This window comes from Pocillopora verrucosa, chromosome 5, assembly GCF_036669915.1.
Source record: "Pocillopora verrucosa isolate sample1 chromosome 5, ASM3666991v2, whole genome shotgun sequence".
Lineage (NCBI taxonomy): Eukaryota > Metazoa > Cnidaria > Anthozoa > Scleractinia > Pocilloporidae > Pocillopora > Pocillopora verrucosa.
This window is the reverse complement of record NC_089316.1, coordinates 26076714-26099570: the sequence shown is the minus strand read 5'-3', so window position 1 is coordinate 26099570 and position 22857 is coordinate 26076714. Positions and strand designations below refer to the sequence as shown.

The 22857-nt window shown below is 38.3% G+C and overlaps 3 protein-coding genes across 3 annotated transcripts; all 3 read left to right on the top strand.

Moving 5' to 3' along the window:
• The first annotated feature begins 294 nt into the window (after window positions 1-294).
• LOC136280843 (uncharacterized) lies at window positions 295-3080 on the top strand. Its single transcript, XM_066166577.1, has 3 exons — window positions 295-1254; window positions 2078-2320; window positions 2904-3080. The coding sequence occupies exons 1-3, from the start codon at window positions 295-297 to the stop codon at window positions 3078-3080; spliced, it is 1380 nt and encodes a 459-aa protein (XP_066022674.1).
• Window positions 3081-5277: 2197 nt separating this feature from the next.
• LOC131785569 (hydroxysteroid dehydrogenase-like protein 2) lies at window positions 5278-7651 on the top strand. The gene is made up of 2 exons (XM_059102480.2): window positions 5278-5293; window positions 6955-7651. Exon 2 carries the CDS (start codon window positions 7002-7004, stop codon window positions 7422-7424), a length of 423 nt encoding a protein of 140 aa, XP_058958463.2. The 5' UTR covers window positions 5278-5293; window positions 6955-7001; the 3' UTR covers window positions 7425-7651.
• A 5827-nt stretch (window positions 7652-13478) lies between these two features.
• On the top strand, window positions 13479-18832 carry LOC136280842 (uncharacterized). The gene is made up of 4 exons (XM_066166576.1): window positions 13479-14372; window positions 15190-15432; window positions 16016-16157; window positions 18345-18832. Exons 1-4 carry the CDS (start codon window positions 13479-13481, stop codon window positions 18830-18832), a joined length of 1767 nt encoding a protein of 588 aa, XP_066022673.1.
• The last annotated feature ends 4025 nt before the right edge of the window (window positions 18833-22857 follow it).

Genomic DNA, 22857 nt, shown 5'->3' with positions numbered 1-22857 from the left:
TTTCAACCCGATGGAAAATTTTTTCTCTCGAGGGATTTGTTTCCTGACGTCACGAGCGTGCACAGTAGGAATATGAAGCACGCTCGCGAAATTGAATTTAATTAGACAAATTTACAAGCTATGTTATAATATATATTTGTTTACATCCACATATATTTATTTGCACCAATATACATTAGTTTGCAGCTGTCCCCTGGGTAAAGTTTCCGCACAGCCCCTTACTATTGTAAAACAAATCTGTTTTCCCAAAGGCAATGTATTGTTTTGTCACTGTTTTCTCTGTTCAAGAGTAGGATGGGGCTGTGCGGAAATTTTACCATCAAAAATTTCAAACCTGCTCGTTTCCTGCTTCGATATCTAATTCCAGCATGGCTTGTTTCAACCGTTATTTTGCTTTTCAGCTTCTATCACCAATCGTCGAAAAGGGATGAATCAACTACACAAGTGAAAAGCAAATTAAACCACAGCTTCAGGTTTCTGTCAAAGACTAAAATTTTAAGAGAACGCTTTCAGAAAGTGAACGGACTTGTGGGTGCGACCAGGAAAAATTCTGATGGGACTTCTGGAACGGCGGTTTGTGTTGTAGATCCAGCAATGACTGAATGTGGCGGCGGTGGGTTCTCTTCCTTTCTCCTGTACACGTTGGATCATATAATGGCGTGTCGCGCTCTGGGCATCAACCAGCAAACTGTGTTCTGGAGAGGTTGTAATTCCGCTTGCGCGCCGGACCCCGCTGTAAACTCGTGGATGTGGTATTTCAAGCCTGTTAACGAAGGAATGGAATCAAAAGTTGAAAATGTTTTTTGTCCTTTAATCCTTAAGGATATTACAGAAGTCAGGGTAGAGTATTTTAGTCACATGGATCAAGCTGATTTAAGGACTAGGATCATAGATAATAGTTTTAGTGATAGAAGCGACGTTGTGGGATATGGTGAAAGCCGGATCATAACAACAGCGGAAAGAATCCGTGTAAGCAAATTAATTCGTCAGTATGTTAAGCCCAATTCTCGAGTAAAAGAGAGAGCAGACCTACTTTATCGTCGAAATATGGCGGGGTTCACTCTTTTAGGAGTTCAAGTTAGAGCAACAGATCACAGTATGGAAGCGAAAGATCACAAGCTGCCGTCCGTGATAAGCTGGGTGGAGAGAGCACGAGAAATTCTTGAAACTTTGCCTGAGCCAAGAAAGATTTTCATCGCCAGCGACAACAATGAAGTTATCCAAAAATTTATTGGTGTTTTTGGAAAAGAAACGGTAAGTGTTGATTTGGTATAGTGTAAGTCCATTCAGCGGCGCATTCGCTCTATTCAAAGTTTACAAGCCTTAATTTACTGGTAGCAAAAAAAGAAAACGGGAACGAATTTTCAGCCATTTGATTGTGACAGATTTGTTACACCCATTTGGAAATCACTGGTGACCCTTGTAATCTGACTGGCTCTCGGTAGTGCGATTTATTCCCAAATTGTACCATTTCTTGCTTAAGTATCATTTCTATCCCAAACAACGAGAAAGCAACCCTGAAACAAAACAAACGATCAAACTTCAATTAACAATTGGTTCACACGTCAGCGTGCGTTCATCGAGATACGAAGCACTTGGGAAGTTTGTAGAGCACGAAAGATGCGTAAGAGTTGCTCGAGGCGTAACCGAGAGCAACTCTAGCTTCTTGAGTGCTCTCCAAACTTCCCAAGTGCTTCATATCTCGATGAACGCACAGCTGACGTATGAACCAATTGTTTTATAACATTTTCAACCCCATGGAAAATTGACGTCATGAGCATGCACTGGTATATGAAGCACGCTTGCGCAACTGAATTTGATAAGAAAAATTAACTAGCTACGTTATAAATCTGTTTTCCCAATGGAAATGTATTGTTTTTGTCATTGTTTTCTCCATTCAAGAACTGAAAACATAATGTAGTATGGGGCTGTAAGGAAATTTTACCCGGCGATTTTATGTAACAAGTGGAAATTTACTATCTTGCAGTGAAATCGTGGAGGGAGGGGGGAATTATATTTTAATCCAGGGGGAGTCGTATTTTTATCCAGTGATTTTTGTTGCTTTACTGCTGTGCAGGTTGTTTTCACAGAAGCTTTACGAGCAAAGGAATATCACAGTCAGACGCCTCCGCATCTATTTAAGTTCAAATACAACGCAACTCACCCGTACGAACGAGAAATTGGCACCCAAGTGCTGATAGACATTCTGCTCTTAGCCAGGTGTGACGTGTTCTTACATGCTGAGTCCAGTGTAGCCGCTCTGGCAAGTTACTTCAACCCGCATATGAGAAGCTATTTCATGGATGAAGAGCCTGCTGAGGTTTGTTTAATCCCATGAGTGACCAAGAAATAATTTCTCCTCAAAATATCAATTCAGTCTCAGGCAGACAAGATCTGAGGATAAAGGAAAATATCAGTTATATTAAAATAATTCGGTATTAACGTAAATCGGCCAGCGTTTAGAGTTTCGACGCTGACGTTTTCAGCGTTAGCCCGGCCCTCGTAAGAGAGAATGCCCCTCGTCAGAGCGTCAGCGTCTTACACGAGTTAAAAAGAACCAAATAATCTTGTAAGTCACGGTGTTTAAACAGCGTCTAACTTTTTCGTTAAAGCTCCAAACAAAATTGTAAATGAAACGGATACTCGTAATTCAATAAGCTTAGCGTTCGAGAAATCTCGAGTTTTCTTTTTTCTTATCTTTGTTTACATATTTCTATAAACAATTTGATTTTTTCTTCTGCTTATCTAATTGTGACAGCAGTTGTTCCTTACGTTTTCATCGAAAGTTACGCGGGAAATTGGCGCGCGGCCGGCCAGAATTCATCCCATCGCGCATGCCCACATTTGACCACTGTGCCATAATATCGATAGCTCACCTGAGTTGTATTAATTGAATTCAATAGGATCAAGGAACAATTCGTCAAAGAAGAAATCTGAATGAAGAAGCAAGAATGGAGAAACAAGAGCTTGAGGACGCTCTAGAATCGATAGTAGAGTGTCTTGTCAATCATTCCGTTGGAAGTGCCTGTCCGAATATTGCCCAGGGTTTACTTGTTGACTTATTTAAGGTTTCTCTTTAGCTCTCTCCGAGTATATCTCAGAACAAGAAAAAAATTAATGATTTTAATCTTTGCAAAGATTTTGAGATACAAATGAAGTGGAAAGAGGAGAACTTTAGTGTGGTCTGAGTAATTTAACTGTAGAACATGTTGAGGTCGACACATTTTTCCTTATTCCTATTGAAGTTTCTTGCATTTCCGCCTAGTTTTCATACCATACGTTGAAATATCTTGTTTTACCTAACTGACACTGATAAATTATATTAAATTGTCGACACCAAATATCAAAACGCAAATATTTTCTTCAGTACCTTTACCCAAAATTGCGCAGTACCCCTGTTACGACTTAAAACCACTGGAAGCTGTGCCCTGTTGGTTGGGGCATGTGCATACTTGTTTTCGTCATGCCAATAAAGGGAGTGCCCTTTCCATTATTGACCTTGCAGGGGACCTACCTTAGTTGCCCGAGGGCCTCAGTAATAAAGGAGCTGATTACCAACTAAAAATGCTCTTGATTGTCAAACAATCAAGAGTAGGGCACACTAACCACTTAAGTCCTGTTTTATAAAGGCTAGGTCTTGGAATTAGGTCTAGGAATTCCTAGGAATTCTCAAAAATTCCCAACTGTGCAAATGAGCTCTGATTTGAAAAGCTTGGAATTACTTGGAATTTCTGGGAAAAGAAGACTCCAGTTCTGTGAGGACTTGGAATTCCTAGGAATTTTCAGCTATGCAAACTACCTATAATTTAAGAAGGGTGGAATTCCTGGGAATTTCTGAGAATTGAATTTGAGGCAATTTAAATACCCTGAGGTCCAAATCAATTCCAAGAAGTATTTAAGAAAATGGGTAATTTTAGAGGCTTAAAACTTTGGCTCAATAAAAGGTATGCTATACAAAATTTACCAAGAGATATACATACATGTATATGTTTATAACTTAAAGATCATTAAATTTATTATTCAAACTAAGTTTTAGTAAATCTCTACTTTAATATGGATTTTTCATAAAGCAGATGTCAATTATGTTAAATGCAAATTGCCAATTAATCCAATGTACTCATATCATAGATTTGCTTTCTAACCCCAAAGGACTCTTGGATTCAATGATCATAAAAGTTTTTATTGTGATGCAAAATGTCTCGTGAATTTAAGAGATCCTCGCAGCTTAAAGAACACTACTGAACTAGTAGTTGAAAATAGGACCTGAAAAAAATTCAGGCCCGTATGGGATTTGAACCTATAACCTTTGCAATACCAGTGCAGCGCTCTACCAACTGAGCTAACAAGCCAATTGGGAGCTGGTCAATTTGTTGGGTCCAAACAAACCATCCAAGTGATGAATAATGATTTTAGATATATGAAATTCATATATTTGCACTGCGGTGAAGAAATGAATTTAAGAGGTTCTTGCAGTTAAGAACACTACTGAACTAGTAGTTGAAAATAGGACCTGAAATTTTTTTTCAGGTCCTGTTTTACACCTTTTAAATTACTTCTTCAATTTACTTTATTTAAAACCCTGATCTGAAAATGTTTTTAAAACAAGACTTGTTATTAGTGAAAAGTACAAACCGAGTTTCCTTTCATAATTTAATTTCTTTAATGTCCCAATCACTGAATCTCCCAAAAAATATTACTTCTTTTTATTTTTGGTGCGAAATACACGTCCGCCTTAATATACAAATGAAAAGTGCAAGTCACACTTCAATAATAACAGCTCTAAAGTTTACTTGTTGTTCTTCTCTGTCTGTCAGCTATCAATAAAATTGTTTTACACTTCGGACAGTGCATAACCATTTGTGGACCAGAGTTCTAACACACCTCTGTAATCGGATATAGTTGCTTCTGTCTCTTGTACAAATGCTTCCCCTTTTATGAGACGCACTCTCCTCTGTTGGCATCACCGCTTTAAGTTCAGAGGAAACGACAGCCAATGACAAGTCCTAAACGATCCACGTGATCATGCCCGTGATCAGAAACAAAGAAGACTCCATTTGGCGCTCATCTTTGAATGTACTTTTCATCGGTTGATCGCTCGTGTGTTAAGTTATTTCTTTTCTCAACTGTTTTGCCTAATATAACATTTCTAAAGAAAGGCTTTATTTTGGTTCATTGGGAAAACTAGAACAGCGTGAGTGTTGTAAATGAAAAGAAAGTCGTTGACGCCGTGGAGTTAAAAGAAGGGACAACAGTTGACATATTGACTGGTATAAACAAGGGTCGAAAGTTTGTGGTGAGTAAAAATTGCGATAGTCGTTACGTGATCAAAATCTTATCAAAGAATAGGTATAACGGCTTGAACTAAGCTTACATAACGCTCGGTGCAACGGAAACTAGAATAATTCTGAGAATCGAATCGGTCACTTGCATGCCGCAGTTTCTTAAGCTTATGCTTTACAATGAAATCTATCAGTAAGGTTTCAAGATTACTTTAGTCACGTTTTGGGAACATTCAAAATTAAATTGAGATTCCAATGAATGCCCTTTTCCTTATAGCTATCTAAGGCCTTGTCTGAGCTTTTAATATATTTATTTATATATATATGAATATATATTTTTTCAAATTCAGATGTCATCGAATTCAGATACAAAATGGTCAAGCTTCTTGTAGACAACCTCATTCAAGGCTAACAGGGAAAGCTGTAAGCCCAGGAAGTTATTGTTACAGTTACAACAAGATTTTAATTAAAAAATCAATTACATTTAACTGTAATTGACCCCTTCACTCCCAAGAGTGCTAGGTCAAAATTTGAGAAGAAATCTTTGAACTTCAATGTGCAGAATCAACAAAAACAAAGGGTAAAACATGAAAGTGCTCAAGTTCAAGTTCAAGTTTCAAGTTTATTAAGTTTGCAGGAAAATCTTTTTACAATAATCACCTCCTGCAAATAGCGAGCTAATCTAGGCAGGCGGTGTTAAGGACATACAACACGAATCACAAAAACACAAATTATGCGAATTACTGGATTTTGCATACATTATTTGACAAAAGAGGGAAAAGGTGATAAAAAGTAAATTAATATATTCTGTTTGAATTATAATTAAGATGCCTTTTTTATTTCAGAAATAAGAGTGCTAGTGTCAGCATAACTATCCAGACTTCCTAGAGTTGCAAATAGTAATGCTTGAATTTTCTTTTTGAATATGTGCTTCGGCAGACTTTGATAGCTTTCGGGAATACTGTTCCAAATTTTAGCCCCAACGATAGAAAAAGAGTTTTTATGATGATTAAGCCTAGAATAGTTAATATAGTAGTTACCCGAAGATGCTGATCGGGTATTATACTGATGTATGTCTTGTGTAGAAATAAAAAGATTGCAGATATTTTTAGGTGCAGAGTTAGTGGTTATATCAAGCATTAAGATTGATGAAAGTTTGAAGTAGAGCATTGTTATTGGCAGGATGTTAGATTGCGCGAAATATGACATTGACAGCTTGCATCGGAAAGTTCACACACAAGAGTTTTATCCAAATAAGTCACAACCACATAAAATCAAGTCAAAGCCTGTGTCTGGGAGTGAAAGGGTTAAATACCATTTGTATCATCATCCAAAATGAAATGATTCATTTTAAGACTATTTCTAGACTGATAGTATTTATTGCAGTAAATGTAATTGAAGATATTGTGTTTTATGGAAAAAAGTCTGGCTCTTGCTTACAGCCCCTTTATTTGTATGCAGCTGCAGATCACATCATCAGTAGCTGCTTATGGCAAAAATTGTAATGAAACCCATGCCAGACAAGCCCAAATGAATGGGTTGAGTTTGGCTAGTGAGAAGGAGATTCTTCTGTACTCAAACATGAAGTGAAACCAAATTTATCATCATTCTGAGATAAGCAGCGTTTTTATGTTGTAGAAATGTCTATATGGACATTTTTCCTTTCCATTTGCAGCCTTTGATGGTAGCAGTACCCGAAGTGGACCCACTCTCCCTACCCCCATGGCTTCATCAGTTGACCCATCACAGTCTTCTAACGGAGAGCCTGGGTCCAATCTGCTTACTCCTGAGCAGCTTGTCAAGCTGGTCAGTGGTGTTCTAAGTGAGAAACTTGTACAGGAAATTGGTGGCATGTTTCAATTCAACATTGTTGGTGAAAATGGAGGAACATGGTATTTAGATCTGAAGAGTGGACATGGAAAAATATATACCGAGAATCCGGGCGATAACCCCAATGTGGTGCTCACCATGGGGGTGCAGGATATGCAGCAGATATTTTATGGACAGACAACAGCTTTTGATGCTTACATGCAAGGCTCTTTGAAAGTTGATGGTGATTTAAGGGTGGCCATGAGTTTGGAGGCTATTGTTAAAATGCTCAATGAAAAACCAGTTTTGCAAGGAAATGGAGTATATGTGGTTTAAATGCTGAATTATTTTTTATTTTCTGAAAGTTCCCCTGTTCGTTTTAAAGCCTTCCAATCATTTTTTTTTCATTGCTTGGGAAGAATTCATGTTACCTGACTTTGACTTGTGTATTGACTTGTATATTTAACTTTTCTCAATAGTTGCTATTGGAAACCACTGACCAATCATAATTGATCTAATAGCTCTTTTCCAGTCCCTCTGAACTTTGAGGATAGGCAAACTCACCTGTGTCTTAATTGAATAAAAATGTTTTTCTTTATCGATTCATTGGTTGTCTGAATCCTTTTACCTATCAGACTGACTGGCATCAAATTTCTCCTTACAATAAAGGAAATAATCATTAGATAAAGAAGCTTTTGATTTTTAAACAAAATGGAGAATTTGTATACCGATATTAGAGTATAAACGTGTAACCCTTTAGTCCACCTTTAATAAGAATGCGGTCTGTCTACTCGATTCGCATCGTTAAACTCTGAAACTATATGACTGGTTTCTTTCCGCTTGTTTACGAGTGGATTTATTTCTTGTGCATAAATTTAATTATGTTTATTATCACATGAGCTTCCTGTGGCAAATCCTGTATATCGCATATCGTATGGTAGTCTATGGTGGCGTCAACTATTACCACGCATGTCACTGAACAAGGACTTGGGAACCCTCACCAGTGGGCGTATAAAAAAGGTCATTCCACCGAGCTGTTGTTAGTGAAAATAACGGATGACTGGAGACAAGCGATCGACAAGAAACATGTTGTAGGCGTGGTTTTTGTAGACTTTCGTAAGGCGTTTGACGCAATTCCCCACTCCATTCTGCTCCGAAAACTTCAAAGTCTTGGTGTAGCTGGGGACTTGTGGTGTTGGATAAGAGATTACCTCTCTGGAAGAACGCAAGTAACGACGATTAATGGGTGTCAATCTCAAGCTATGCCAGTCACTTTTGGTGTACCTCAAGGGTCGGTGCTGGGCCCTACCCTGTTTTCCATCTTCTGTAATGATCTGCCCAATATCACTGAGGGAATAGATGGTGACCCACAGCTTCACATGTACGCAGACGATACCACCGTCTATGTCTCAGCTCCGACCTACGATCTGGTGGCCTCCAAGTTGAATGAAGTACTAGCAAGGCTATATACATGGTGTTGCGAGAACTGTCTCACTCCACATCCCACCAAGACGGAATATATATTGCTTGGTGGACGCGGAAAATTTACTGGGCCAAAACAAGCTATTAAGATAGGTGATTATGTTGTCGGGGAGGTTGTTTCTGCAAGATGCCTAGGTGTTCAGATAGATGATGCTCTTAAATGGGATCATCATGTATCGGAATTAGCTAAGTCATATACGCAGAAGTTGAATTTACTTAAATCCTTGTATTTCCTTCCTATACAGGCAAGAATTGATTTCTATTTTAAGGTTATTCTGCCGTCTGTGACATATGGTATGTTAGTTTGGGGCTCTTGTGGTCGAGTATTTTTCTCAAGCTTAGAATCTATACATGTTAGAGCGGCGAAAATAATATTTAACTTGGATTGGTGTACTCCAAGCAAGGAGGTTCTTGCCACAGTAAAATGGAATACCTTAGAGATTATGTATGAGAAACGATTACTAATCTTAGCGCATCAGGCTTATTATAATCTTTTGCCACGTCCTATGAGCCGTCACTTTGAAAAGTATGTAAGTAGCTACGACTTCAGGAGGAAAATGACATTTAAGTTACCTAGACCTAAGACCGATATGGTCAAGAAATCATGCTCATACAAGTCAATTACTCGGTGGAACGCTCTGGAAAATCAAATGAGATCAATTCAAGACGTTGACGCTTTTAAAAAGTCACTCAAGTGTATTTTTAAGCCACGTATGTTATAATGATGTACTATGTAGAATTTTTATCGTTGAAAATATGTAGAAATCTTACATTAGTCTTCTTATAATTAGTTAGGAATTTAGTTTTATTGGATTTAGTTAGGAATTTAGTTTTATTGTCCGTACACGACCACATCAGCTTTTGCTGAATTTTTTTATCGCGTTTAAATAAATGCTGTTGTTGTTGTTGTTGTTATACATTCCTTCCATAAAGGCACTTTCGTCGTGTTTGCGCAGGCGCTGATTACCAGGCTCCCCATGCCCTCTATGGACGAGAATGGGCAATTTGTTGCGAAATCTTATGTCCTTCCAGGATGATCGAGGCCTTAATGGAAAAACTTATAAAAAGAAGCTCCACATAGCCGTGGAAATGACCTGAACGGTGTTATGGCCAATAGGCTCGAGTCCCCACAAACGTCTACAACTGTTTGCTCCATTACCAAGGGGTGAATCCGCAGATCCGTTGTGATTTAATAACCAAATTCGTAAATACGAATCCGTTTGCTGCTTGACAAGAGGATTTGTGGAAAACCTATCTAAAGCTTTTGTGTATTAGCTAAACGACTTTTCAAATATCGTTCTCACGCTTTTTATAGGACCTTTAACAAACTAACAGAACAATTTTTTATAAATTTATTAATTTTTAAACCATTTTTATAGAACTAAACTAGTGAGCAGCACTTTGCGAACAGTTGTTGTAAAACTTGTGTTACTCTCCGATGCGTTTCGTCGCGTAAATCCTAAACGCCTGTATTCATAAGCCGTAGTTAGCAGATATTACAAATAAAGATTTGACCGGATTTACGAACAGGAACAGACAAATTTTTAAGGTAAGGTGAGGAAAATATTTGGGATTTCTAGCTCACGTAATGGCTGCCAACTATGGCTAATAAATATTTGTAAAGAAGAAGTCTTAAAGAAGTCTACGACAAATAGACGAAACGCGTCGGAGAATAAAACAAGGTTTACAGCAACAGTTCGCAGAGTGCTGCTAGCTGAATAAGTTTTCAGTATTAAAAAAAATAGTACCACGTTCGAGCCAGCAATGTTTAATAGGTAATTACTGAGGCTGCCCTCAGCTGGCTGCAATATATCTCATAACCCTTACTGCCTCAGTAAGTATCTATTAAATGGCACGTCCCGCTGGCAATATGTCACAACTTTCAAGCCATTTTCGGTAAGTCTTGTCTGTGAGTAAAAACCACAATAACTCAAGAAGTGGGAAGAAACACGAGACGTAGTCGAGTGTTTCTCCCTACACTTCTTTCGTGCTCTAGCCGCTTCCTGCGTGCTTTATAACAGAACAGAGCACAGTCAAGGCTTCTCTATTTGTTAAATATATTGATGCAAAAATAATAAAACATTACTTAAACTTAATAAATGTTGCCGCAAATTAGTAAAAGCTCCGGCAAATAAAAGCAAACATTACGGCAATTTAATAAATGCTGCTGCAAACAAATAAATGTCATTGCTTCAAACAAATAAAAATTGTTGCAAATAAGTAAAAGTTGCTGCAAACCTCTGCGCGCGCAGCAATCGGAAGAGACTGGCACGAGCTATTTAATATAATGGCGGGAATTGCGATGCAGTAATCACTAGCAGAAGTAAAGATGTTTTGTACCCATTGCGCTGCGGAAGTTCTCTCCATAGCCTCGAACCTTTGTTATTCTTGTGGTAAAGAGCTTAATGAAAAAGCAGATGAGCCAAAATCTGAGATGAGTGATGATTCGTCAGCAGTGTCAGCAAATGATTTAATAACAGAAATGTTCCATCGCGGTTACCGTCACGATGTTATCGTTCATTTACTCGGCTACAAAATGCACCTGACAACACTTAAAAGAAGGCTGATTGATCTAGGACTGAAAAGAAAAGGAAAAACAGAAATGGACGAATCCCAGATTGAATTAGAAGAAAACCGAAGGTGCAGGAAGACTTGCAGGTTACAGAAATATCTGGCATGCCTCGCGTTTAAGACACCATGTGCATGTCCCTCGTTCTTTGGTTGCCAAAGTTGTTGTTGTTGTTGCAAAATATAGGAAATCTATAATTACAAGACATTGCATTATTAACTGTTGATTACCTGGCCATCTTCAACGCAAATAATATCACATTCTTGTGCATCTTGTGCATCACTTGTACTTGTACTCATGGTTGTACTGGTAATTCTGGTAATTGTACTTGTACTTTCACTTGGATAAGGTGAGTAAGTTAAGACATCCACCTGAGGTAACGAGCAACGAATTAATTTGCATTACACTATAAAATCGTAGTGCTATACCAAAAATCACACCAGCAAACAAACAAAACCAGCTGAGCAAATGATTAACATCAGATGAAAAGAGGTAAGAGCAAGATTCATTCAGAATATTACTGGCAATAAAATAAGCGCATTAGATCATATACCCATGTATTTTGCGCTATATAAATAATAAAGTCATTAAATAAGGCAGGCAGGCAAGCGGGTAAAAAGATAGAAAAAGAATTAACAATGCATAGTTATTGAACCAAAGCAAATATACTGATAGAAATTGATCAAGAGCAAATATTCTCTGATTATAGTATATACCCTACTTGGAGCTAAAGTCGGGGCACTTTTTGAAGACCTTCGTCCAACGCTATCATCAGATTCTTCAACTGACTGACCTTCAGACTGATCTGAGGAATCAACGCCATCCGCAACGTAACTCAGGTAGTTAATGTTACTGCAGAGATAAAAACTTATTCGGGAGTATGGTTTCCCGAGTTCTTCTTTGTATTTCCCAAGAGTAAACTCGAGATCCTTTTGCCATGTGAAATCTCTTAGTACTTCTGACTTGTCGGGATAGAGAAGCTTGTATCCTAACGCTTTGTCGCTCTTGATTAAACTGGAATTGAAGCGATTTTGCTTCGCCACTGCTTTAGCTTTTAGTACCACGGAAGTCGCGTTGGAAAGTACTTTCAAAGGTAACTGCTTACTCTCCTTGTCGCTGGCTCTCCATCTTTCCATATCATCACCCCAATCTGAATTATAACTTAACTTGCTTCAGTATTTTTGGAAATCGGGGCATTTCTTTTAGCCTTCTTACAAAACTTCGAACCATGTTCCTCTGCTTTCCGCTTTCTAAAGTCTTCATAGGACAATTTTCGAGATTGTGGCTCATCCGCTTTTTCATTAAGCTCTTTACCACAAGAATAACAGAAGTTGGCGGCGCTGGAAAGAACCTCGGCAGCGCAGTGGGTACAAAACATCTCCACTTGGGTTAGTCATCACAGCATCGCTATTCCCGTCATTTAGAGCTATTAAATTCTAAGCCATTCTGGACATTGAACAACTAATGCCAGTCTCTCCCGATTCCTGCGCGCGCAGAGATTCTTAGTTTTTGTTATCAGCAACTTTTAATTGTTTGAAGCAATAACATTTATTTGTTAGCAGCAGCATTTATTACTTTGCCGTGATATTTGCTTTTATTTGTTGGAGCTTTTACTAATTTGCAGCAACATTTATTACTTTTACGTAATGTTTTGTTATTTTTGCATTAATTAACAATTGGTTCACACGTCAGCGTGCGTTCATCGAGATATGAAGGACGCGAGAAGTTTGGAGAGCACGAAAGATGCGTAAGAGTTGCTCGAGGCTTAGCCGAGAGCAACTCTAGCTTCTTGAGTGCTCTCCAAACTTCCCAAGTGCTTCATATCTCGATGAACGCACAGCTGACGTATGAACCAATTGTTTTATAACATTTTCAACCCGATGGAAAATTTTTTCTCTCGAGGGATTTGTTTCCTGACGTCACGAGCGTGCACAATAGGAATTTGAAGCACGCTCGCGAAATTGAATTAAAGTTTAATAGTTTCCGCACAGCCCCTTACTATTGTAAAACAAATCTGTTTTCCCAAAGGCAATGTATTGTTTCGTCACTGTTTTCTCTGTTCAAGAGTAGGATGGGGCTGTGCGGAAATTTTACCATCAAAAATTTCAAACCTGCTCGTTTCCTGCTTCGATATCTAAGGCCTAGTTCAAACGTCGATCTTTACATGTACCGAACCTAATTGCAATTTGGGTCGACTCGAATAATTAAGAGCGGCAGTTGATTCAAACGTCTATACAAATCTGCCGATCCTAATTGATTCAAACGTCGATCTTTACATGTACTTAATAGAAACGTTAGGTTCGGTACATGTAAAGAGCGACGTTTGAACTAGGCCTAAAATGCTAGCATGGCTTGTTTCAACCGTTATTTTGCTTTTCAGCTTCTATCACCAATCGTCAAAAAGGGATGAATCAACTACACAAGTAAAAAGCAAATTAAACCACAGCTTCAGGTTTCTGTCAAAGACTAAAATTTTAAGAGAACGCTTTCAGAAAGTGAACGGACTTGTGGGTGCGACCAGGAAAAATTCTGATGGGACTTCTGGAACGGCGGTTTGTGTTGTAGATCCAGCAATGACTGAATGTGGCGGCGGTGGGTTCTCTTCCTTTCTCCTGTACACGTTAGATCATATAATGGCGTGTCGCGCTCTGGGCATCAACCAGCAAACTGTGTTCTGGAGAGGTTGTAATTCCGCTTGCGCGCCGGACCCCGCTGTAAACTCGTGGATGTGGTATTTCAAGCCTGTTAACGAAGGAATGGAATCAAAAGTTGAAAAGATTTTTTGTCCTTTAATCCTTAAGGATATTACAAAAGTCAGGGTAGAGTATTTTAGTCACATGGATCAAGCTGATTTAAGGACTAGGATCATAGATAATAGTTTTAGTGATAGAAGCGACGTTGAGGGATATGGTGAAAGCCGGATCATAACAACAGCGGAAAGAATCCGTGTAAGCAAATTAATTCGTCAGTATGTTAAGCCCAATTCTCGAGTAAAAGAGAGAGAAGACCTATTTTATCGTCGAAATATGGCGGGGTTCACTCTTTTAGGAGTTCAAGTTAGAGCAACAGATCACTGGATGGAAGCGAAAGATCACAAGCTACCGTCCGTGATAAGCTGGGTGGAGAGAGCACGAGAAATTCTTGAAACTTTGCCTGAGCCAAGAAAGATTTTCATCGCCAGCGACAACAATGAAGTTATCCAAAAATTTATTGGTGTTTTTGGAAAAGAAACGGTAAGTGTTGATTTGGTATAGTGTAAGTCCATTCAGCGGCGCATTCGCTCTATTCAAAGTTTACAAGCCTTAATTTACTGGTAGCAAAAAAAGAAAACGGGAACGAATTTTCAGCCATGTGACAGATTTGTTAAACCCATTTGGAAATCACTGGTGACCCTTGTAATCTGACTGGCTCTCGGTAGTGCGATTTATTCCCAAATTGTACCATTTCTTGCTTAAGTATCATTTCTATCCCAAACAACGAGAAAGCAACCCTGAAACAAAACAAACGATCAAACTTCAATTAACAATTGGTTCACACGTCAGCGTGCGTTCATCGAGATACGAAGCACTTGGGAAGTTTGTAGAGCACGAAAGATGCGTAAGAGTTGCTCGAGGCGTAACCGAGAGCAACTCTAGCTTCTTGAGTGCTCTCCAAACTTCCCAAGTGCTTCATATCTCGATGAACGCACAGCTGACGTATGAACCAATTGTTTTATAACATTTTCAACCCCATGGAAAATTGACGTCATGAGCATGCACTGGTATATGAAGCACGCTTGCGCAACTGAATTTGATAAGAAAAATTAACTAGCTACGTTATAAATCTGTTTTCCCAATGGAAATGTATTGTTTTTGTCATTGTTTTCTCCATTCAAGAACTGAAAACATAATGTAGTATGGGGCTGTAAGGAAATTTTACCCGGCGATTTTATGTAACAAGTGGAAATTTACTATCTTGCAGTGAAATCGTGGAGGGAGGGGGGAATTATATTTTAATCCAGGGGGAGTCGTATTTTTATCCAGTGATTTTTGTTGCTTTACTGCTGTGCAGGTTGTTTTCACAGAAGCTTTACGAGCAAAGGAATATCACAGTCAGACGCCTCCGCATCTATTTAAGTTCAAATACAACGCAACTCACCCGTACGAACGAGAAATTGGCACCCAAGTGCTGATAGACATTCTGCTCTTAGCCAGGTGTGACGTGTTCTTACATGCCGAGTCCAGTGTAGCCGCTCTGGCAAGTTACTTCAACCCGCATATGAGAAGCTATTTCATGGATGAAGAGCCTGCTGAGGTTTGTTTAATCCCATGAGTGACCAAGAAATAATTTCTCCTCAAAATATCAATTCAGTCTCAGGCAGACAAGATCTGAGGATAAAGGAAAATATCAGTTATATTAAAATAATTCGGTATTAACGTAAATCGGCCAGCGTTTAGAGTTTCGACGCTGACGTTTTCAGCGTTAGCCCGGCCCTCGTAAGAGAGAATGCCCCTCGTCAGAGCGTTAGCGTCTTACACGAGTTAAAAAGAACCAAATAATCTTGTAAGTCACGGTGTTTAAACAGCGTCTAACTTTTTCGTTAAAGCTCCAAACAAAATTGTAAATGAAACGGATACTCGTAATTCAATAAGCTTAGCGTTCGAGAAATCTCGAGTTTTCTTTTTTCTTACCTTTGTTTATATATTTCTATAAACAATTTGATTTTTTCTTCTGCTTATCTAATTGTGACAGCAGTTGTTCCTTACGTTTTCATCGAAAGTTACGCGGGAAATTGGCGCGCGGCCGGCCAGAATTCATCCCATCGCGCATGCCCACATTTGACCACTGTGCCATAATATCGATAGCTCACCTGAGTTGTATTAATTGAATTCAATAGGATCAAGGAACAATTCGTCAAAGAAGAAATCTGAATGAAGAAGCAAGAATGGAGAAACAAGAGCTTGAGGACGCTCTAGAATCGATAGTAGAGTGCCTTGTCAATCATTCCGTTGGAAGTGCCTGTCCGAATATTGCCCAGGGTTTACTTGTTGACTTATTTAAGGTTTCTCTTTAGCTCTCTCTGAGTATTTCTCAGAACAAGGAAAAAATTAATGATTTTAATCTTTGCAAAGATTTTGAGATACAAATGAAGTGGAAAGAGGAGAACTTTAGTGTGGTCTGAGTAATTTAACTGTAGAACATGTTGAGGTCGACACATTTTTCCTTATTCCTATTGAAGTTTCTTGCATTTCCGCCTAGTTTTCATACCATACGTTGAAATATCTTGTTTTACCTAACTGACACTGATAAATTATATTAAATTGTCGACACCAAATATCAAAACGCAAATATTTTCTTCAGTACCTTTACCCAAAATTGCGCAGTACCCCTGTTACGACTTAAAACCACTGGAAGCTGTGCCCTGTTGGTTGGGGCATGTGCATACTTGTTTTCGTCATGCCAATAAAGGGAGTGCCCTTTCCATTATTGACCTTGCAGGGGACCTACCTTAGTTGCCCGAGGGCCTCAGTAATAAAGGAGCTGATTACCAACTAAAAATGCTCTTGATTGTCAAACAATCAAGAGTAGGGCACACTAACCACTTAAGTCCTGTTTTATAAAGGCTAGGTCTTGGAATTAGGTCTAGGAATTCCTAGGAATTCTCAAAAATTCCCAACTGTGCAAATGAGCTCTGATTTGAAAAGCTTGGAATTACTTGGAATTTCTGGGAAAAGAAGACTCCAGTTCTGTGAGGACTTGGAATTCCTAGGAATTCTCAGCTATGCAAACTACCTATAATTTAAGAAGGGTGGAATTCCTGGGAATTTCTGAGAATTGAATTTGAGGCAATTTAAATACCCTGAGATCCAAATCAATTCCAAGAAGTATTTAAGAAAATGGGTAATTTTAGAGGCTTAAAACTTTGGCTCAATAAAAGGTATGCTATACAAAATTTACCAAGAGATATACATACATGTATATGTTTATAACTTAAAGATCATTAAATTTATTATTCAAACTAAGTTTTAGTAAATCTCTACTTTAATATGGATTTTTCATAAAGCAGATGTCAATTATGTTAAATGCAAATTGCCAATTAATCCAATGTACTCATATCATAGATTTGCTTTCTAACCCCAAAGGACTCTTGGATTCCATGATCATAAAAGTTTTTATTGTGATGCAAAATGTCTCGTGAATTTAAGAGATCCTCGCAGCTTAAAGAACACTACTGAACTAGTAGTTGAGGACATACAACAATACAAATTACAAAAACACGAATTATGCGAATTACTGGATTTTGCATACATTATTTGACAAAAGAGGGAAAAGGTGATAAAAAGTAAATTAATATATTATGTTTGAATTATAATTAAGATGCCTTTTTTATTTCAGAAATAAGAGTGCTAGTGTCAGCATAACTATCCAAACTTCCTACAGTTGCAAATAGTAATGCTTGAATTTTCTTTTTGAATATGTGCTTCGGCAGACTTTGATAGCTTTCGGGAATACTGTTCCAAATTTTAGCCCCAACGATAGAAAAAGAGTTTTTATGATGATTAAGCCTAGAATAGTTAATATAGTAGTTACCCGAAGATGCTGATCGGGTATTATACTGATGTATGTCTTGTGTAGAAATAAAAAGATTGCAGATATATTTAGGTGCAGAGTTAGTGGTTATATCAAGCATTAAGATTGATGAAAGTTTGAAGTAGAGCATTGTTATTGGCAGGATGTTAGATTGCGCGAAATATGACATTGACAGCTTGCATCGGAAAGTTCACACACAAGAGTTTTATCCAAATAAGTCACAACCACATAAAATCAAGTCAAAGCCTGTGTCTGGGAGTGAAAGGGTTAAATACCATTTGTATCATCATCCAAAATGAAATGATTCATTTTAAGACTATTTTTAGACTGATAGTATTTATTGCAGTAAATGTAATTGAAGATATTGTATTTTATGGAAAAAAGTCTGGCTCTTGCTTACAGCCCCTTTATTTGTATGCAGCTGCAGATCACATCATCAGTAGCTGCTTATGGCAAAAATTGTAATGAAACCCATGCCAGACAAGCCCAAATGAATGGGTTGAGTTTGGCTAGTGAAAAGGAGATTCTTCTGTACTCAAACATGAAGTGAAACCAAATTTATCATCATTCTGAGTTAAGCAGCGTTTTTATGTTGTAGAAATGTCTATATGGACATTTTTCCTTTCCATTTGCAGCCTTTGATGGTAGCAGTACCCGAAGTGGACCCACTCTCCCTACCCCCATGGCTTCATCAGTTGACCCATCACAGTCTTCTAACGGAGAGCCTGGGTCCAATCTGCTTACTCCTGAGCAGCTTGTCAAGCTGGTCAGTGGTGTTCTAAGTGAGAAACTTGTACAGGAAATTGGTGGCATGTTTCAATTCAACATTGTTGGTGAAAATGAAGGATCATGGTATTTAGATCTGAAGAGTGGACATGGAAAAATATATACCGAGAATCCGGGCGATAACCCCAATGTGGTGCTCACCATGGGGGTGCAGGATATGCAGCAGATATTTTATGGACAGACAACAGCTTTTGATGCTTACATGCAAGGCTCTTTGAAAGTTGATGGTGATTTAAGGATGGCCATGAGTTTGGAGGCTATTGTTAAAATGCTCAAGGAAAAACCAGTTGTTCCTGAAAAACCAGTTTTGCAAGGAAATGGAGTATATGTGGTTTAAACGCTTAACTTTTTTTATTTACTGAAAGTTCCCCCGTTCGTTTTAAAGCCTTCCATTCATATTTTTTTTTTCATTGCTTGGGAAGAGTTCATGTTGCCTGACTTTGACTTGTATATTTGACTTTACTCAATAGTTGCTATTGGAAACCACTGACCAATCATAATTTATCTAATAGTTCTTTTCCAGTCCCTCTGAACTTTGAGGATAGGCAAACTCACCTGTGTCTTAATTGAATAAAAATATTTTTCTTTATCGATTCATTGGTTGTCTGAATCCTTTTACCTATCAGACTGACTGGCATCAAATTTCTCCTTACAATAAAGGAAATAATCATTAGATAAAGAAGCTTTTGATTTTTAAACAAAATGGAGAATTTGTATACTGATATTAGAGTATGAACGTGTAACCCTTTAGTCCACCTTTAATAAGAATGCGGTCTGTCTACTCGTTTCGCATCGTTAAACTCTGAAACTATATGACTGGTTTCTTTCCGCTTGTTTACGAGTGGATTTATTTCTTGTGCATAAATTTAATTATGTTTATTATCACATGAGCTTCCTGTGGCAAAGCCTGTATATCGCATATCGTATACAGTCCTTCCATAAAGGCACTTTCGTCGTGTTTGCGCAGGCGCTGATTACCAGGCTCCCCATGCCCTCTATGGACGAGAATGGGCAATTTGTTGCGAAATCCTATGTCCTTCCACGATGATCGAGGCCTTAATGGAAAAACTTGTAAAAAGAAGCTCCACATTGCCGTGGAAATGAACTAAACGGTGTTATGGCCAATAGGCTCGAGTCCCCACAAACCGTCTACAACTATTGCTCCATTACCGAGGGGTGAATCCGCAGATCCGTTGTGATTTAATAATCAAATTCGTAAATACGAATCCGTTTGCTACTTGACAAGAAGATTTGTGGAAAACCTATCTAAAGCTTTTGTGTGTTAGCTAAACGACTTTTCAAATATCGTTCTCACGCTTTTTATAGGACCTTTAACAAACTAACAGAACTATTTTTTTACAAATTTATTAATTTTTAAACCATTTTTATAGAACTAAACTAGTGAGCAGCACTTTGCGAACAGTTGTTGTAAAACTTGTGTTACTCTCCGATGCGTTTCGACGCGTAAATCCTAAACGCCTGTATTCATAAGCCGTAGTTAGCAGCTATTACAAATACAGATTTGACCGGATTTACGAACAGGAACAGACAAATTTTTAAGGTAAGGTGAGATAAAGATTTGGGATTTCTAGCTCACGTAATGGCTGCTAACTATGGCTAATAAATATTTGTAAAACTCTTGAAGAAGTCTACGACAAATAGACGAAACGCGTCGGAGAATAAAACAAGGTTTACAGCAACAGTTCGCAGAGTGCTGTTTTTTTTTTTTCAAATTTTTTTTTGTAAGGTGAGAAAAAGATTTGGGATTTCTAGCTCACGTAATGGCTGCCAACTATGGCTAATAAATATTTGTAAAGAAGAAGTCTTGAAGAAGTCTATGACAAATAGACGAAACGCATTGGAGAATAAAACAAGGTTTACAGCAACAGTTCGCAGAGTGCTGCTAGCTGATTTAGTTTTCAGTATTAAAAAAAAAATAGTACCACGTTCAGCAATGTTTAATAGATAATTACTGAGGCTGCCCTGAGCTGGCTGCAATATATCTCATGACCCTAACTGCCTCAGTAAGTATCTATTAAATGGCACTTCCCGCTGGCAACATGTCACAACTTTCAAGCCATTTTCAGTAAGTCTTGTCTGTGAGTAAAAACCACAGTAACTCAAGAAGTGGGGAGAAACACGAGACGTAGTCGAGTGTTTCTCCCTACACTTCTTTCGTGCTCTAGCCGCTTCCTGCGTGCTTTATAACAGAACAGAGCACAGTCAAGGCTTCTCTATTTGTTAAATATATTGATGCAAAAATAATAAAACATTACTTAAACTTAATAAATGTTGCCGCAAATTAGTAAAAGCTCCGGCAAATAAAAGCAAACATTACGGCAATTTAATAAATGCTGCTGCAAACAAATAAATGTCATTGCTTCAAACAAATAAAAGTTGCTGCAAATAAGTAAAAGTTGCTGCAAACCTCTGCGCGCGCAGCAATCGGAAGAGACTGGCACGAGCTATTTAATATAATGGCGGGAATTGCGATGCAGTAATCACTAGCAGAAGTAAAGATGTTTTGTACCCATTGCGCTGCGGAAGTTCTTTCCGTAGCTGCGAACTTTTGTTATTCTTGTGGTAAAGAGCTTAATGAAAAAGCAGATGAGCCAAAATCTGAGATGAGTGATGATTCGTCAGCAGTGTCAGCAAATGATTTAATAACAGAAATGTTCCATCGCGGTTACCGTCACGATGTTATCGTTCATTTACTCGGCTACAAAATGCACCTGACAACACTTAAAAGAAGGCTGATTGATCTAGGACTGAAAAGAAAAGGAAAAAAAGAAATGGACGAATCCCAGATTGAATTAGAAGAGAAATCGAAGGTGCAGGAAGACTTGCAGGTTACAGAAATATCTGGCATGCCTCGCGTTTAAGACACCATGTGCATGTCCCCTCGTTCTTTGGTTGCCAAAGTTGTTGTTGTTGTTGTTGTTGCAAAATATAGGAAATCTATAATTACAAGACATTGCATTATTAACTGTTGATTACCTGGCCATCTTCAACACAAATAATATCACATTCTTGTGCATCTTGTGCATCACTTGTACTTGTACTCATGGTTGTACTGGTAATTCTGGTAATTGTACTTGTACTTTCACTTGGATAAGGTAAGTAACTTAAGACATCCACCTGAGGTAACTAGCAACGAATTAATTTGCATTACACTATAAAATTGTAGTGATATACCAAAAATCACACCAGCAAACAAACAAAACCAGCTGAGCAAATGATTAACATCAGATGAAAAGAGGTAAGAGCAAGATTCATTCAGAATATTACTCGGAATAAAATAGGCGCATTAGATCATATACCCAAGTATTTTGCGCTATATAAATAATAAAGTCATTAAATAAGGCAGGCAGGCAAGCGGGTTAAAAGATAGAAAAAGAATTAACAATGCATAGCTATTGAACCAAAGCAAATATACTGATAGAAATTGATCAAGAGCAAATATTCTCTGATTATAGTATATACCTTACTTGGAGCTAAAGTCTGGGCACTTTTTGAAGACTTTTGTCCAACGCTATCATCAGATTCTTCAACTGACTGACCTTCAGACTGATCTGAGGAATCAACGCCATCCGCCACGTAACTCAGGTAGTCAATGTTACTGCAGAGATAAAAACTTATTCGGGAGTATGGTTTCCCGAGTTCTTCTTTGTATTTCCCAAGAGTAAACTCGAGACCCTTTTGCCATATGAAATCTCTTAGTACTTCTGACTTGTCGGGATAGAGAAGCTTGTATCCTAACGTTTGTCGCTCTTGATTAAACTGGAATTGAAGTGATTTTGCTTCGCCACTGCTTTAGCTTTTAGTACCACGGAAGTCGCGTTGGAAAGTACTTTCAAAGGTAACTGCTTCCTCTCCTTGTCGCTGGCTCTCCATCTTTCCATATCATCACCCCAATCTGAATTATAACTTCACTTGCTTCAGTATTTTTGAAAATCGGGGCATTTCTTTTAGCCTTCTTACAAAACTTCGAACCATGTTCCTCTGCTTTCCGCTTTCTAAAGTCTTCATAGGACAATTTTCGAGATTTTGGCTCATCCGCTTTTTCATTAAGCTCTTTACCACAAGAATAACAGAAGTTGGCGGCGCTGGAAAGAACCTCGGCAGCGCAGTGGGTACAAAACATCTCCACTTGGGTTAGTCATCACAGCATCGCTATTCCCGTCATTTAGAGCTATTAAATTCTAAGCCATTCTGGACATTGAACAACTAGTGCCAGTCTCTCCCGATTCCTGCGCGCGCGCAGAGATTCTTGGTTTTTGTTATCAACAACTTTTAATTGTTTGAAGCAATAACATTTATTTGTTAGCAGCAGCATTTATTACTTTGCCGTGATGTTTGCTT